We start from the raw sequence: 16,149 nt of genomic DNA on the forward strand, positions 1-16,149 counted from the left end.
AAAAAAAAAAAAAAAAAAAGATAACATCATTTTATCAAAATACGTGTAAGTACAAATACATAATAGATAAAACTTGGACTATATCAACAGAAAGCCACAATTAGCTTAAAAAGTAGATTATGATTTGAGCATTTTCTATACCAGATTCAGCAAATGTTTTCTGTAGAAGATAAGATAGTAAATAATTTAGAATTTGTAAGCGAAGAGAACATATACTCTGTACTTGTGGCTGAAGCACCCATCCACCATACATAAATGAATGAGCATAGTAGTATGTATGAGAGGCACAAAACAGGCACAAGCCTGAATATTCTCCCACAGGATATATTTTTCTAACCTGTATCTATTCAATTCCAAACAAGTAAACTTACCAGATTGCTAAATCAACTAAAAATGTACCAACTTAATCTTGTGATTTTAATGTGTCTTTCTGGAGTTACATTGTTTATGTGTATTATTTTTATTTCTTTGGGAAAAGGGTTGTGAAATCTCCAACAGGCTTAAAGAAGATGGAGTGAGAAAACATCTACTAAATTTTACAAAAGAAAATTATTTGTGTTCTTGCATAGAAATTAAACTCGTAAATGGATTATACACATACTTTTTTCAAAAAATATATTCATTCATAATAATAAAAAATCAATTCTAGTGAGATACTAAGGAACGTCTTTCCTATTAGCATTCAAAGGGTAATTCTAATCATACTGGTTGCCCTAAAGAACAAAGTTCCTTAACCTTAGTGGTTTGCAAAGTAACAACAGGTCAATTTATGTGTTTTTTTTTTTATCACTCAATATAATGGGGGTGTTTTTGGTCCATGAGTAACTTTATATGTAAGAATTGGGGCCATATACTCTTCCATCTTCTCACTTTTCTCTAGTTTTTCAGGCATCTCCCTTCCAATGAGAATGTAGAAGAAATAAAAAAAAGTTAAAAATGCAAGATATTTTTATGCACCACATTGTAAAATAAACACTTATATCGATATTCTGTTGGTCAGAATGGTGGTCTCATCTATATACAAGATAATTAAGTTTGTGTCCAGGAGCAAAAGAAGAAAATAAACATGCAGGCAGTTTCTGACATACCAGGTATGTTTCCAGCTGAAAGATGTATAAAAATATAAACTGAATTAGAATGTATTTATATCTAGGAGTGGGTATCTATACTGTAAATTTATTTATGTGATGCGATTACCAGAAAAATATTATACATTATTAGGCATATGCATTTTAGAATAGTTTAACCTTGTTTTTATTTTGTTTTGTTTACATAGAGTTTCACTGAACATGTTAATGTGCCATATAAAGCTAAGGCACTACCATTAACTGAAGAATCCTTTTCATTATAATTAGATTAAAATATTTAATATGTGAAGGTTAAAACATTTATGATTACCTAATATTTCTATTCATGCTTTACAAATTCTGTTTCTCCTTAATGTAAAATACTTTGGTTTTGGCTTTACTGCTTTTTATTTATTTTATAGATAGGATTTAGTTTGTTGCCTAGGCTGGGATAAAGTGGTGCAATAATAGTTCACAGAAGCCTCAACCTAATAGACTCAAGCAATACTCCTGCCTCAGCCTCCTGAGTAGCTAGGACCACAACCATGCCACCTCAACCGGCCAATTTTTTCGTTCTATTTTTTAGAGACAGGGATTTGCTATGTTGACCTGGCTAGTCTAGAACTTCTGGCTCCAAGCAATCCTTTTGCCTCCATCTCTCAATGTGTGGGGGTTACAGGTGTGAGCCACTATGTCCAGCCTAATGTAAAATATTTTGAATCAGAAATTATTTACAGATTGTTTATTTTTTAATCACACGTTTATTTTAGAGTAGGTTTAACTCCACAGAAGAGTTGCAAGGATAGTACAGAGAGATCTTATCTACTCCTTAACAAGTTTCTGCTGTGTTAATATCTTATGCTACTATAGTACATTTGTCACAACAAATGAACCAATATTGATGTTATTAACTAATGTGTGTACTTTATTTGTATTTCCTTGGTTTTAAAGTAACGTGTTTTTTTCTGTTCCAAGATCTCATACAGGATTCCATATTACTTTTAGAAGTAATATTTCCCTAGGCTTCTCTTAGCTTTCAAAGTTTCTCAGACTTTTCTTGGTTTTTGATGACCTTAACAGACTTCAGAAATTCTAGTCAAGTATTTTTCAGAATGCCTGTCAACTGGGATTTGTCTGATAATTTTTTGATGACTAGACTTGGAAAACTTTTGAAAGGAAGATGAGAGACAAAAAGTGTCATTCTCATCACTTCATATCAAAAGTTTATGTTATTAATATGACTGCATATGTTGTTACCCTCCATCACGTGACTGAGGTAGCAATTGTCCAATTTCTCCACTGTAAAGCTACTCTTCACTCCATGAATCCCGTTTACATGCCAGACTCTTTGAAAGGCCGTCACTATTTGCTGTCTAAATTTAAGGGATGCAGAGTGTTGTTCCATCTCATTAAGTTCAAAGTAACTACATAAATTATGTGGGATTGTTGTATATAAAGATGTGTCTATTATTTCTCATTTATTTATTCAATCATTTATTTATTACTATGGGCTCTTACATATTTCGTTTTGGGTACCAATCAATACTCCTTTGTTTTGGTGCTCAAATAATTCTATCTTTGATCATTGGAAGCCCCTTCCATTGGCTCACTTTGATTTAACCTCATAGTTTTAAGTACGTTCATATCTTCTAGCATTACAATATTATTCATGCTACATTCAGGAGCCTTAGTCCTAAAATTAGCTAGATCTCTAAGGATACTTGATTTTTTTTTTTTTTAATTGGAGAATGTATGAGAAACCAAAATCTGGGCATTAGAAAAAACTTTATTTTTATAATGAATTCTACCAGCCTGGGCAATATGATGAAATCCTGTCTCTACAAAAATACAAAAACTGCCCTGATATGGTGGCATGCAACCGTAGTCCTATCTACTCAGGGGGCTGAAAGGATTATGTAAGCCCAGGACGCAGAGGCTGCAGCGAGCTATGCTTGCACCACTGTACCCCAGCCTGGGTGACAAAGTAATATCCTCTCTCAAAAAATAAAAAACGGTATCTAGTATTTTACCTGAGATTGCTTAGGCCATTCCCTCTGTAACTTTACAGATGCATAACTAAATAAGTATATATTGATATTGCACCTACCCAAACATAAAATATCATATATTACATAAATATCACATATGTTATAACATTGTAATTCAACAATTATTAGCTTTTGGCAGACAGCGTGGTATTAACATAACATTTCTCATTTAAATCACATTCAACTAAACAAGCTAGGTTATTCTCATTTTCTTTTAACAGTCAGAAAGCTATAACTTAGTGTGTTTAAATAGATGCAAAATATTTGAAGTGGGGCATGCAATCTTACATTTTTCCTAAGTAATTGTAAGATATTTGCTAAGGTAAATAGTTATAACATTAAAAAATAACTAAATTAATCTCATTTAGTTGAACAGTTACAAATTTCATAGCCAAGAAAGATACTAAAGTTCAAAGAAGTACTCCATGAATGAGTTTCTATATACTAGTTGCACTAATATATGAACATATTTATAAGGAAGAGCAAGGATTTATTTAGTTTATCAAGGAAAAATACAATTCCTGAACTAAAGATAAAGAATTATCAAAGTTGAACACTGAAAAATTAAAGACAAATAGTTTAGAAAGAAAAAATAGAACATGACAATTTCATGAAAAATTAAAAAATATGGAAGAATATTTTAAATATAACATGATAAGTTGGTAATATATTCCTTACTTTTTTACCTTTTGGTTTCATTGGTGACCTTTCAAATAGAAAAATTAGAAACTTGGCTATTTTAGTGTGCATGTACACAAAACCAATTTCAATCTAGTTTCTGCCTAAGGAATAATTGGTTGGTCACTTTAGAAGTTGACTTTAAGAAAACGAAGGACTAATAAAGTTGTTGGAAGACCAAAATGAGTTCAGACAAGAGACAGAAGTGCTTTTTAAAGTTAATTATGTTTGGTCTTCCTTATCCCTTGGTGTTCACTATCTTTAAATGAAGGCACACATTGGCAGAGGTAATTACCAGGTTGGTCAATGAAGGTGGCTCCATTTTTGCAGGGATGTGAAGCACACTCATCTATATCTATTTTACATCTCGTACCTTCAAAAACATAGTAAAAAAGATGTTAAGTGTTAAAAAGGCAGGCATGTACTAAGTTTTAATTCTTTAATTTGCACAAGCCTTTAATCCACTTAGGATGATATCTGAAACTGAATTTATTAGATAAGGATGCTACATACATTACTGTAAGAATCCATGTATTTCACCATGCTACAAACTGAAGTAACTTCTCTTAGAATTACAAAATGCAGGCCGGGCGCAGTGTCTCATGCCTGTAATCCCAGGACTTTGGGAGGCTGAGGTGGGTGGATCATGAGGTCAAGAGATCGAGACCATCCTAGCCAACACAGTGAAACCCCATCTCTACTAAAAATACAAAAAAAAATTAGCCAGGCATGGTGGCACGTGCCTGTGGTCCCAGCTACTTGGGAGGCTAAGGCAGAAGAATCGCTTGAACACAGGAGGGGCACGTTGCAGTGAGCCAGATTGCGCCACTGCACTCCAGCCTGGTGACAGAGCAAGACTCTGTCTCCAAAAAAAGAAAAAAAAGAAAAGAAAAAAAAATTATAAAATGTACACTAATCTGAGTTTGTAGGCATGCAAAGTGTCTTTAGATGTGAACTAATTTTTTTTTTTTTTTTTTTTTGGCTGAGGAGTCTAGAAATGATATGTATTATATTTCAGGTTACTGGAATGCAGATCAAATGTTAGGATAAAAAAATAAAAAAGTAATGAAAATAAAATATTGGTGAATCAATAACATCCTGATTTATGTCCCTGAGAGCTAATTTTTTTGTTTGTTTTGAGATGGAATCTTGCTCTATTGCCCAGGCTGCAGTGCACTGGTGCGATCTTGACTCACTGCAACCTCCACCTCCCGAGTTCAAGAAATTCTCCTGCCTTAGCCTCCCAAGTAGCTAGGATTACAGATGCACATTACCATGCCCAGCTAATTTTTCTATTTTTAGTAGAAACAGGGTTTTACCATATTGGTCAGGCTGGTCTTGAACTCCTGACCTCAGGAAATCTATCTGCCTTGGCCTCCCAAAATGGGCCACTATGCAAGGCCTTAAATGTTCTTTATAAAACACAGTTATTTAATGCTATTTACCAATAAAGCCATGAGTAATGGGTAGATGCATTTGAAACCATCCATGAGTTTTGAAGATATAATATTATGGTGCCAGTGTAAGCAATTACATTTTTTCTAGTAATTTTGCAATGTAAACCTATACAGAAAGAAAACAAATACCCATTAACTACATACTCTTAGCATTTTTTAAACTGTTGTCCAATTCATATTTTTAATTCATCCTCCACTTACAGCTGACCTTTAATACTACTTAGATTGCCTGCTAATTTCCCAACGGTTGAAAATTATAGCCTCAAATGACACTAAATTGATTTTTATGACTTATGACAGCTAATTTTCTTACCAATTCATAACAATAATAGAAAATTGACCTTGACACATACTGCAAATTATCAGCAAGTTATAAGAATGAAAACATTTCTTCTGGTTTTTTAAAAAAATTATCTAAAGCAGTAACATGAATTTAGAAAGAAGAAAACATACATCAAATTAATATAACAGGAATCAACGTACTAAGTAGAAAATATGACTATTATCATTGACAAAATAAAATATTCAGTGAAAAGCTGATACTAGAACATCAAGTTAAGCTGAGAAAAAAGTGAGTATCAAAAAGAATTATGTGAATGAATACTTTTTAAAACTTAAATACATTCATTTGGTTGTTTATAAGTCAATTCTTGAGAAAAATGGCACAATATATAATCCTTTACAAAAGGAAAAATGTGCTTTGTACACTAAATATTTCTATCTCTGTGACAATGTAAAAATATAGCTAGAATAATCCAAGCATTAATTATGTATTATTCCATGGAAAAATAATACGCATATACATGAGACAAATAATATTTTCTAAAATTAGAGAATAACTTTGATCTCAAGTTAAATTTCAGTGATCATAGTTATGGTTAGCAAGCCTGCCTGACTTGAAATTCATTTTGACACAGTCAGCTAAAGGTCCTGTGAAGGTCAACACAAGTACTACAGTTTCTATAGTGATCACTTAGGTATTCATCCACCTTAATCTCACAGTTATTACTTACAAAATACAAAGGATTCACTTCATTATAAATACATCACTGATGAAACATGCAACTAAGTCTAACATTATTTTTAGTATATATAAGATATTCAACTAGGCTGCAAAAAGACAGTGTATTCCAGAATGCTATGAAGTATTTATTCTTTTTGTTTTTATTTTTTCTTTTTGTCTTATTTTTGTTTTGGTGGGGAAACATCAGCTTACTGTCATCTCAGTAAACCAAAGAAAACTCAAATTTCCATTATTCCTTAAAATTAAAACACTGTTTATACATTACTGTATAGTGTTAATCAAATTTACTTTCTTTGATATCTTTTCATTCAAAAGCATCCTATTATACACATTTGGGTATTATTTATGATTCATGAACAAAAAACCTCTCAGCTTCTGTTTCATTAAATATGAACAAAACTAATTCACATATTCACATTTTAGATATTACTTTTAAAACAGTGATATATTTTCAGCAAAATTAAGAACATGTAGTGAAATTTATCTTTTATTTACCTTCGTTACTTATCATCTGAACTTCGTTTTAAATCTAAAAAGTTATCTACTTAGTGACTCTTTGATGAAAGTTAGAGACCACCTCTCAATATGGAAGTTAAAAATACAAATTAATTTATTTCCCATGCTCAGGTACCCTACATGTGAGTATGTAGTCAAACAGTGGTTTATCTGATGGACCCACTGTGGAATTTGAAAGAAATTTGGTGAGGTAAAGAAGCATCAGTTTAAGATAGCTCTTTTTTGTACAGGTGGGAGTGCCACAGAAATCGTAACCAAATTTCAAGGGCCTCAGTGACTACACTGCCATAGTGTCATCTAGTGTTAGTGGCATCTCTCCCCCACTGATGCTGTGATATCATATTTGTTGTGTCCCTGTCTGCTGCTTTGGGCCCTCTATATCAGTTTTCCAGATCTGATTCTAGAGACTTCTACAGGTTCTACAGGTAATAATCTTTCAATAATCTGTAAATTAAAACCTTCCCTAATTAAACCCACCTGAGTAGATTTTGAGCAACTACAATGAATAACTCTATTATTGGTATTACAATTTATTTTTGCCAATGTAATTAAATATTATATTTACATTTTACAGATGAGACAATCGGGAAATTTTTTAAGAATTTTCAGTTATTTTAGTATATATTTTAAAGTTAATAAATCATTTTTGTTAATCTATATGTTATTTTCTTCTATTTTCAGTAACAGAGAGGGTTATATCCACCAACTTTTGAAGTTAGAGAAATTCTTTTTTCTTGGGATTTCTTTGCCTGGGTTTGCTTTCTAGGTAATATTGATCTCATAGAATTACTTGGAAAGAGTTCTATCTTTCTTTTTTTGGAAAGAGTTTGTATGTGGTTGATATTATTTTCTCTTTAAATATTTAATCACACGCACCAGTGTAACCACCTGAGTCCTTGCGTTTTTGATTTGTAATTATCTATTATATTTCAGTCTCTTGCTGCATTTGCTGTTTTTTCTATTTGTTCTTAAGTTTCTGTAACTTGTGTCTTAGAATTTTTATATTCTTTCTAAGCCATGTAATTTGTTGGTATAAAATTGTTTATATTATTTTCTATGACATTTTTAACATTTTTGTAGTGTTTTAAGATGTTTCCTCTTTGATTCCTGTTTTTGATAATGTGTGTCCTCTGGCTCTCTTTCCTTAGTCTACCCGAGTTTGTTGTTGCCTTCAAAGAACCAACTATTACTATTTTTTCTATTTTATAGACTTCTGAATCTTGTCTTAGTTTCCCTTTTTCACTTACTTTGGAAATAAATTGCTTTTAATTTTTGAGCTTAAGGTAGAAACATAGATTATTAAATTTAGGTATTTATTTCATATGTAAGCACTGAGAGCTACACATTAACTCTTTCTATCTAAGCACCTCTTCAACTCAGTGTACATTTGGGTATTTTATATTCACATTCATCCCACAAAAGAAATTTTCTAATATTCCCTGTGCTATCTTCTGTGACTGATGAGTTATTTATAAGTGTTGTTCATTTTCAAGTACTGGCATGTTTCCCACATCTTTTAGGTACTAATTTGTAATTAATTCAATTGTAGTTTTGTTTTACATAAAACATGCTGCCCACATGAGGAGTGCTCTGTGTACATTCACGGAATGTACATGTTAGAAGGAATACGTATTTTGCTATTGATAGAATTTCCTGTAACTGCCAGTTAGACAAGTTGGCTGATTTACAACTCTTCCATATATTTACTGATTTTTCATATAACTGTTATATTAATTATAAGGTTACTGAAATCTCCAACTATAATTGCTAAATTCTGTATGTTTCCTATGAGTAGTGGATTTTGCTTCATGTATTTTTGGGTTTTGTTGTTAGATATGTATACATTTATTATTGTTATAGCTTTTGATCATCATGAAATTTTCCTTGTTGCTAAAAAATATTTAAAGCTGATTTTGTTCGATATTAATAAAGCCTCCCCCACCCCACTCTCTTATGTTTACTGGTTGCATGGTGTGTTGTTTAAAGATCATGTTACTTTTAACCTATTTGAGTCTTCAAATGTAAGCACAGAGTCTGATTTTGCTTTTTTTGAGCAGTCTGGCAAATGTTTTGCCTTGTGATTGAAATGAGCCCCAGTGTTAGTTTTAGCAGACAAAACTTGAAATCAGCAATTATGAGTATGTTAAAGGAATTAAGGAAAACTATAAAGATTTAACTAAAATATGACATAATATGAAATCACAACAGAAAAGTTAAAAAAACTATAAAATATTTGTTATTTAATAATTAAAAGGAAATTCTACACCAGAAAATCAAGGTAAGTTTTTTGTTTTTGTTTTTGTTTTGTTTTTTTTGAGATGGAGTCTTGCTTTGTCACCAATCTGGAGTGCGGTGGCACCAACTTGGCTCACTGCATCCCCCGCCTCCCAGGTTCAAGCAATTCTCTTTTCTCAGTCTCCTGAGTAGCTACAGCCACAGGCATGTACTACCACACCCGGCTAATTTTTGTACTTTTAGTATAGATGGAGTTTTGCCATGTTATCCAGGCTGCTCTCGAACTCCTGACCTCAGGTGATCTGCCCGCCTTGGTCTCCCAAAGTGCTGGGATTACAGGCATGACCCACTATTCCTGACGGCAGGATTTTCTGAGTTCAGTAGCAGATATAAAATGTCAGAATAAATCAGCAAACTTCAAGATAGATCCAGAGAAATTACATGTGATATCTAGAACCTACTGTCACCAAGTGGAATGAGAAACAATCCCAGAAAAGTTCACTTTACTGACAAATTATTAAACATTTTGCATTACATGAAAATAGATTAATACATTTTTCTCTTTATCTGCCACCATCATCGTGGATTTTCAAAAGCTTTAACTATTTATTTAATTTTTCTCCTTTTGCATTCAGGGTTTCTTATGCTGATATAAGCAGTATGCCTACATCGGTAGCTGAGATCCTGACTTTTCACTCATGTCTTAGTGCCATTTTCAAACTTAATTCTTGTCATATGCTTACCTCAAGTAACACATCTCACAAAACTACATCTTTCCCTAATTAAAATGCTCTTATTTTCAGTGTATTATAATTCATATATTTGATAATTTACTGATAGTTCCTTAGGTGAAAAATTTACGATTTTAGATTGTTTGTTCCATGTCTGAAAATTTAGAGATGAATGTCTATTACTAATTATAACATATACCAGCAAATTATATTTGCAGAGGAAGATCAAATGCAAATATTATTTATTATCATTTTTGTGTGTCATTGTCATGTTTTTCTATTCTTCATCAGGAATCATAGCCATAACTTTAACATATTTTAGCACAGTGAAAAGGCATAAGTCTTATTAAAAAGAAATGAGGTAAATGAAACCACATAAAGAACATGTTTGTGTCATGCAAACGAACATCATTCAGATAAATAATGATTGCTACATATCAATTTTATCTGTTTATTTCTGGGCAAGAGTTGTTGTTCAGTCTATTAAAGAAAATAAAAACTACTAAATCCTAGAATAATTAAATATTTGATTTGTGTATTTTCTACATATACCAATATCTGAATGAAAATTCAACATTTAAATTTTTACATGTTTATAAATATATGTTTTATATATTTGGGTGTTATATAATTTAGAACAATTTTCTTCAAAATATTTCCACTAAAATTTTTCAATTCATATACATGTGTATACATGTGTATTAGTTTTATACACATCCATTACATAGGTTACTATTTATAAGTATAGAAATATCTGCTTTTCTCATTTACAAGCATTTAATTATATATTCTGAGTAATTGCTCTCTATTGCATGCTTAACCTAATCATTCATCTTTCTGCTCTCTGAAAAATCCTTTAAAGTGTCAGTAAGTAATTTAAAAAGAACTCAATATTCATGAGCAAAGAGATTGATGGAAGGAGGGTGTCTAGAGCAACTGGGTATTTCACAAATTTCAATCTGATGGAGGATTACAGAGATCAGGAGAAGAAACAAACAAATCTGAAGTGGCATCAGAAATGGAGTGATCTTCATTCTTGAGACCTAGAAACAGATAAAGTACCCCCTTTTGATTCTTAATGAAGTTCAATGAACACTAAAGTAGTTTCAAAATTTATAATGATTTTCCTCAAAGAAAGGTAGATAAGTATCACACCTACAAAACAAAAATGAGATTATAAGTAAAGGGAAAAATTCAAAGAATAAAAAGACATAAATATTAGCAGTAAAGTTGTGGAAACAAAATCCATTATAAATAGAGTAAGAAAATAGAGTGAAAAAAAACTTGCAATAATGTATTGTAAAACCATACCAAAAGAAAACAAGTGAGACAATTTAAGTCATATATAAGAACAATTCAAGAGGTCCAAAAATCACACCGAGTAATGAAAATAATAAAAACAAAACTTCTCAAATATTCTCAAGAAGTTACTTTAAGATATACACCAGAAAGATCAGTGAGATAAATAGAAAAGAGAAGTGGAATATGAAACTATTTGAGAAATTCAGTGATGAGATATTCTATAAGAGCTGAGACACTGACTGTCTTAGAAACTAAAGTCAGTGAACACTGAAGAAATTATTGTTTCAAGAAAGGTTCTACAGTTGGATCCATCATACTTATAAAATGAGTATGAACCTGTAGTATATTTGTAATTTAAAGTGATGTTAATAAACTATTAATTATTAAAGATTAATAATTTAAGTTTGATCATTACTAATTAATTTTTAATTAAGAATCCAAGGAGAAATTTGAGCAGAAATTTTTTAAATGCTCAAAGAAGGCCATGGTCCAAATATAAAGCAAACTAAATTAAGACTTGATTTGAACAATCTATTCAGGCTATAATAAAATAAATTGCTTTGTCTTAAAGCTAAGAAATGCTGTCCTTCAAAGGGACTTGGACTATAAAATGGGATATATATTCTAGCTTCATTTGGCAGTGAAGAATACTAATATATACATAATAATGTAAACGTTTATTATTGATTTTCCATTTTTAACCTCAACATTTAAACAAAGCACAGAAACTTTCATTATACTTAATATATTTGAGTGTAATATAGTCAAATAATGGCAAGGTAAACATAGGATACAGGTGATAGAATTTAGTAGGTGGAAAGGTTAATAGGGACACAGGTAGATAGAATAGTATGGGCACTAATTCCCTTAATTTTAATAAAAGTCCAGATAGTTGTTCTGGATTTAATTAAAACATATAATATTAATGTATTATTTAAGTTCATGTAGTCAACCTAAGAATTAGAATTCATAATAGAGGCTGGGCGTGGTGACTCACGCCTGTAATCCCAACACTTTGGGAGGCTGAGTCATGCAGATCACTTGAGGTCAGGAGTTCCAACCTGGCCAACGTAGTGAACCCTGTCTCCACTAAAACATATATACAAAAATTAGCTGGGTGTGATGGTAGGCACCTGTAATCCCAGCTACTCGGAGGCTGAGGCAGGAAAACTGTCTAAACTCTGGTGAGCCAAGATCCTACCAATGTACTACAACCTGGGCAAAAGAACAAGCCCATATCTTAAAAAAAAAAAAAAAAAAAAAAAAAAAAAAAAAAAAAAAAAAAAAAAAAAAAAAAAAAAAAAAAAAAAAAAAAAACTACTCACAAAACGTTGGAGAATTTGGTGTAATTAGTTTACAAAAGATTTATCTTTCACAATAGAAAGCCAATAAATTAAATATGCAATTATATCTCAAATTTAAAAAACAGATGTATGAGCAAATCAAAGGAATAATAGTAAGAATAAAATAAGGCAGTATTTTTAAAAGTTTGTCTCTTTTAGCATACTTAAAGGTAAGAAGAATTGGTTTGGAAATCCATTGTTTTTATTGGAAATTCCCTTCATTTTTATTTACCATGTTTAATACATGTTTTGTCTAACTTTTTAAAACATTGCAATGTTTTCAATAATACCTTGTGAAAATGTTTCACTTGTCCTGAAACACTTGAATTTAAATGGATAAATATACACAAGGTTAGTTTGACGTTCATGAACATGACTAGTTCTCTCAGTATCATTAAGTAAATGAAGATCTATAATTTTCAATTTTATAATAAAACACACAAAGAAGTTAAAGTTATGTTTAAGTCTCAATTTAAAAACTCAATTTTCTATTACACTATACATAAAGCTTTCTGTGATATACTTACCATATTTGATTCTTACATCATTTCATGAAACTATTCCATTTAATTCTAACAAACTCATTTCACTATATTTTTGGGTTAATTTCTAATCAGTTCCTCTACATGAATAAGGAATGTGTCCATAATACTGATAGTCTATGAAAATAATCATATAGTAGCAAAAATATTGATTAAACAAGAAATAAATGTGGAAAAAATAAGCTCCCTTAGGAAAATTTAAAATCTAATGTTTGTCAAATATCCTTACCAATTTTCTAACAAATTTATATATATAACTTAACTGTTGGAGAGCCTGAAGCATAGCATTTCTATTCAACTCAGTTATAAATAGAGTAGCTTATATGCCAAAACAGGGCATTTTTCCATCTTACAAAAAAAAAATTGTTTCTTTACCTGTGAAAAATATTGTATTGTTTCTGTGCATCTCTTTTGCTGTTATTTTAGATACCAGGGATTTTCAGAGAATAACTTTGTTCTTATTAATTGCCTATTTTAGTGTACTGTTTATGTATCTTTGTGTCAAACCAGCTGAGTCACCAGTTTTTTAACTTTACATCTGCTCACTTCTGTAATTCCCGTAACAACCTTATGAGGGAATGCCAGTATCTCCTTTTAAAGGCATGTGATTTAAATGAATAGAAGTTATACAACTTGTTATGTATCTAACCTGGTAGATGATAGACTTGTATTTTAATTCTAAGTAATCAGCTGCTGATTGTCTCGTTATTTATACTTCATTTTAATAGGATTTCTACTCCACAGAATCATCTATTTCTGGCTATTCATGTACTTAGATTAATTCTTTTGGTTAAAAGGTGGCAAGTAGCTTTCCCTTCAGCTCCTATTCTGGCTTTATCTTGCTGTTAACATGCTATCTGTAATGATGTCTCCTGCTAAGTGTTTTGGGCCGATCAAATCTAACTGAAGGAGTTTTACCAAGCACCACTTCAAATAGCTGAGAAAATACTTCCAAAGCAAACCAATCCTGGAGACTTCCTGTGATTATACCAAACCAACCGGCAATCTATTATGCTCCCATCTGTGTATGCAGGACAGGCCTTGTCCTGAAAAGGATTTGAGAACAGTTGAAACAGAACTCAAGAGTTTAGTGTCAAAGTAGAAGCTAGAGACCACGGAAACTTCATAGAGCAGTGAACAATTGACTTTAAACAAATGTTCAGGATGAGCATAATTTAATTTAGTGGAAATTGAGAAGCCTATTGTCACAGCAAAAGTTTAATGAGAAAAAGTTAAACAATGGAGAAAGATTTTATTCAAAGCTATTGCAATGAAGGAGAGAAGCCAAAAATCAGTCTGATCTTGACTCCACTGTAACAGTGGGTGAGAGAGTTTTTAAGAGCTGGGGTGAGAAAGCTCGTAGGTCATATGCATTTCCCATTTAGCCTTAACCAAAAGAAAATTAGGGTTTTTTTTTTTTTTCTTTTTCAATCTTCAAATCAGGAGGTAGTTTTACAACTTGGGTCAAGGTGCCTACCAAAATTAGTCTCCTACCCTCCTAAAGGGCCTGGGAGATACAGATGCTAACTTCCTCAATGATTACACTTCAAAGGGATGGCTCCCAGGTCCTTGAGAAAGACATTCTGGGTTCTTAAATAAACAAGAGGCTTTTAAAGAGACTTATACCCCAAAGGGGCAAAGAAAGAATTTGTAATTACTGGGTTCTAAAGTAAATTCTCTAAGAAAATGGAGGGGAGGAACTTCTGTGGTTAGATCATTTGGATCCTGTGAAGAAGTAACAAGAAAAAAAGGTAAGGAAGAAACTGTCTAAAGTTTAGTCATGCTGTGGGAAATCTTAAGCCTGTCTTTTGAGAAACACCCTTGGTGAAGATTTCTACAGTCCTCAAGTTCCCAAAGAGTGGAAGGAAATAATGAAATATATATTTATAATATTAACATGATACACACACATACCTTCTTAATTAACATGATATTATTCTAAATTTCTGAGGAAATATGTGTGAGAAGAGGGTATGTATGTATATATACATACATATACACATATACATATATATACACACATATACACATATACATATATATACACACATACACCTTCCTCTGAGGTACACGCACACACACACGTAATTTCTTAAAAATGTATGCTTATACAAAATACCTTCTAGTATCCATGGCACTTAGAATAGCTACTGTCTGATGTTAGTGCTCAAGAAAACATTGGTTAAATGAGTGAAAAGTTAACAGACTAAATGCAGATGAATGGCAATGATATTCTATCTATAAAGAACAGGTAATCATTTTTCATCCTGTTTAGGACAAATCATTAACAAAACAATAAAATTCCAAATGATGTAATAAATATCATAACGAATGCCAGGAACAGAATTTGTGATTGACGCTTTCCAATTTCAGATTGTGTTCCACACGATTTGTCAACAATAGGCCACATTTAAGGTGTACATGTATATAATTTTAGAGCTTTTACTGCCAAAATGTAGATTGAATTTAAATGAGATTTCAATTTGATTCAGTGAGCTGTAGTAAAATCTCCACTTGTTTGACAAATAAATCATTAAGCATAAGTAGTTTGAACACATTCAATAAAATAGCATTCATGTATCCTTTTAGTTTCTAAGTAGACAATCAACATTCTACATCTCATTATTTGAAAATAGACTTTCAGTTATAGAGCAGTTTTAGTTCATGGTAATATTAAGCAGAGGATACAGAGATTTCCCATATATTCATTCACTCCACACATGTGTAAGTCTCCCATTTTCAACATTCCCTACCAGACTGGGGACACTTGTGACCATTGATGAACATACATTGACATATTAAACACTTTAAAGTAAGGTTTGTGTGTTCATTTCTAAATAATATTTCCCCCTTATATATTTCTAGGTTTATGTTTCGATTCTGCCTAGAATACACAAACACATACATTTAATTTCACTTTTAATTGTTTAACTAGATTTTAATCTGTTTCTTAATGATATTTACTTCCCTCATATTTCTTCAGTTGCTTGCATCATCTGGGCTAACTCACAGTGATACTTTTCTACTCATAGGAACCATCATGTAGGAATGATCCAGTGACCAAAAAGCAATCCAAATAATTAGAGTTCTGTTTCATGCATAGTATCTCAAACATTCTATGCTTTCTTTACTGGGTTTTCAATTTCTTCTTTTCTTCATTTTTTTCTGATTTGTCCTAAATCCTGAAATGTTTTCCTATTTTCTCC

The 16,149-nt window shown here is 31.6% G+C and overlaps 1 protein-coding gene across 1 annotated transcript in view; it reads right to left on the bottom strand.

The window, feature by feature from the left end:
* LOC108301579 (eyes shut homolog) overlaps positions 1-16,149 on the bottom strand; it is a 1,388,593-nt gene that overhangs the window by 1,337,358 nt on the left and 35,086 nt on the right. Inside the window, exon 2 of the mRNA XM_017524691.2 lies at positions 4,089-4,166. Within this exon, the coding sequence (XP_017380180.2) occupies positions 4,089-4,166 (78 nt within the window). The remainder of the gene's footprint in view (positions 1-4,088; positions 4,167-16,149) is intronic.

This window comes from Cebus imitator, unplaced genomic scaffold (assembly GCF_001604975.1).
Source record: "Cebus imitator isolate Cc_AM_T3 unplaced genomic scaffold, Cebus_imitator-1.0 Scaffold36, whole genome shotgun sequence".
Lineage (NCBI taxonomy): Eukaryota > Metazoa > Chordata > Mammalia > Primates > Cebidae > Cebus > Cebus imitator.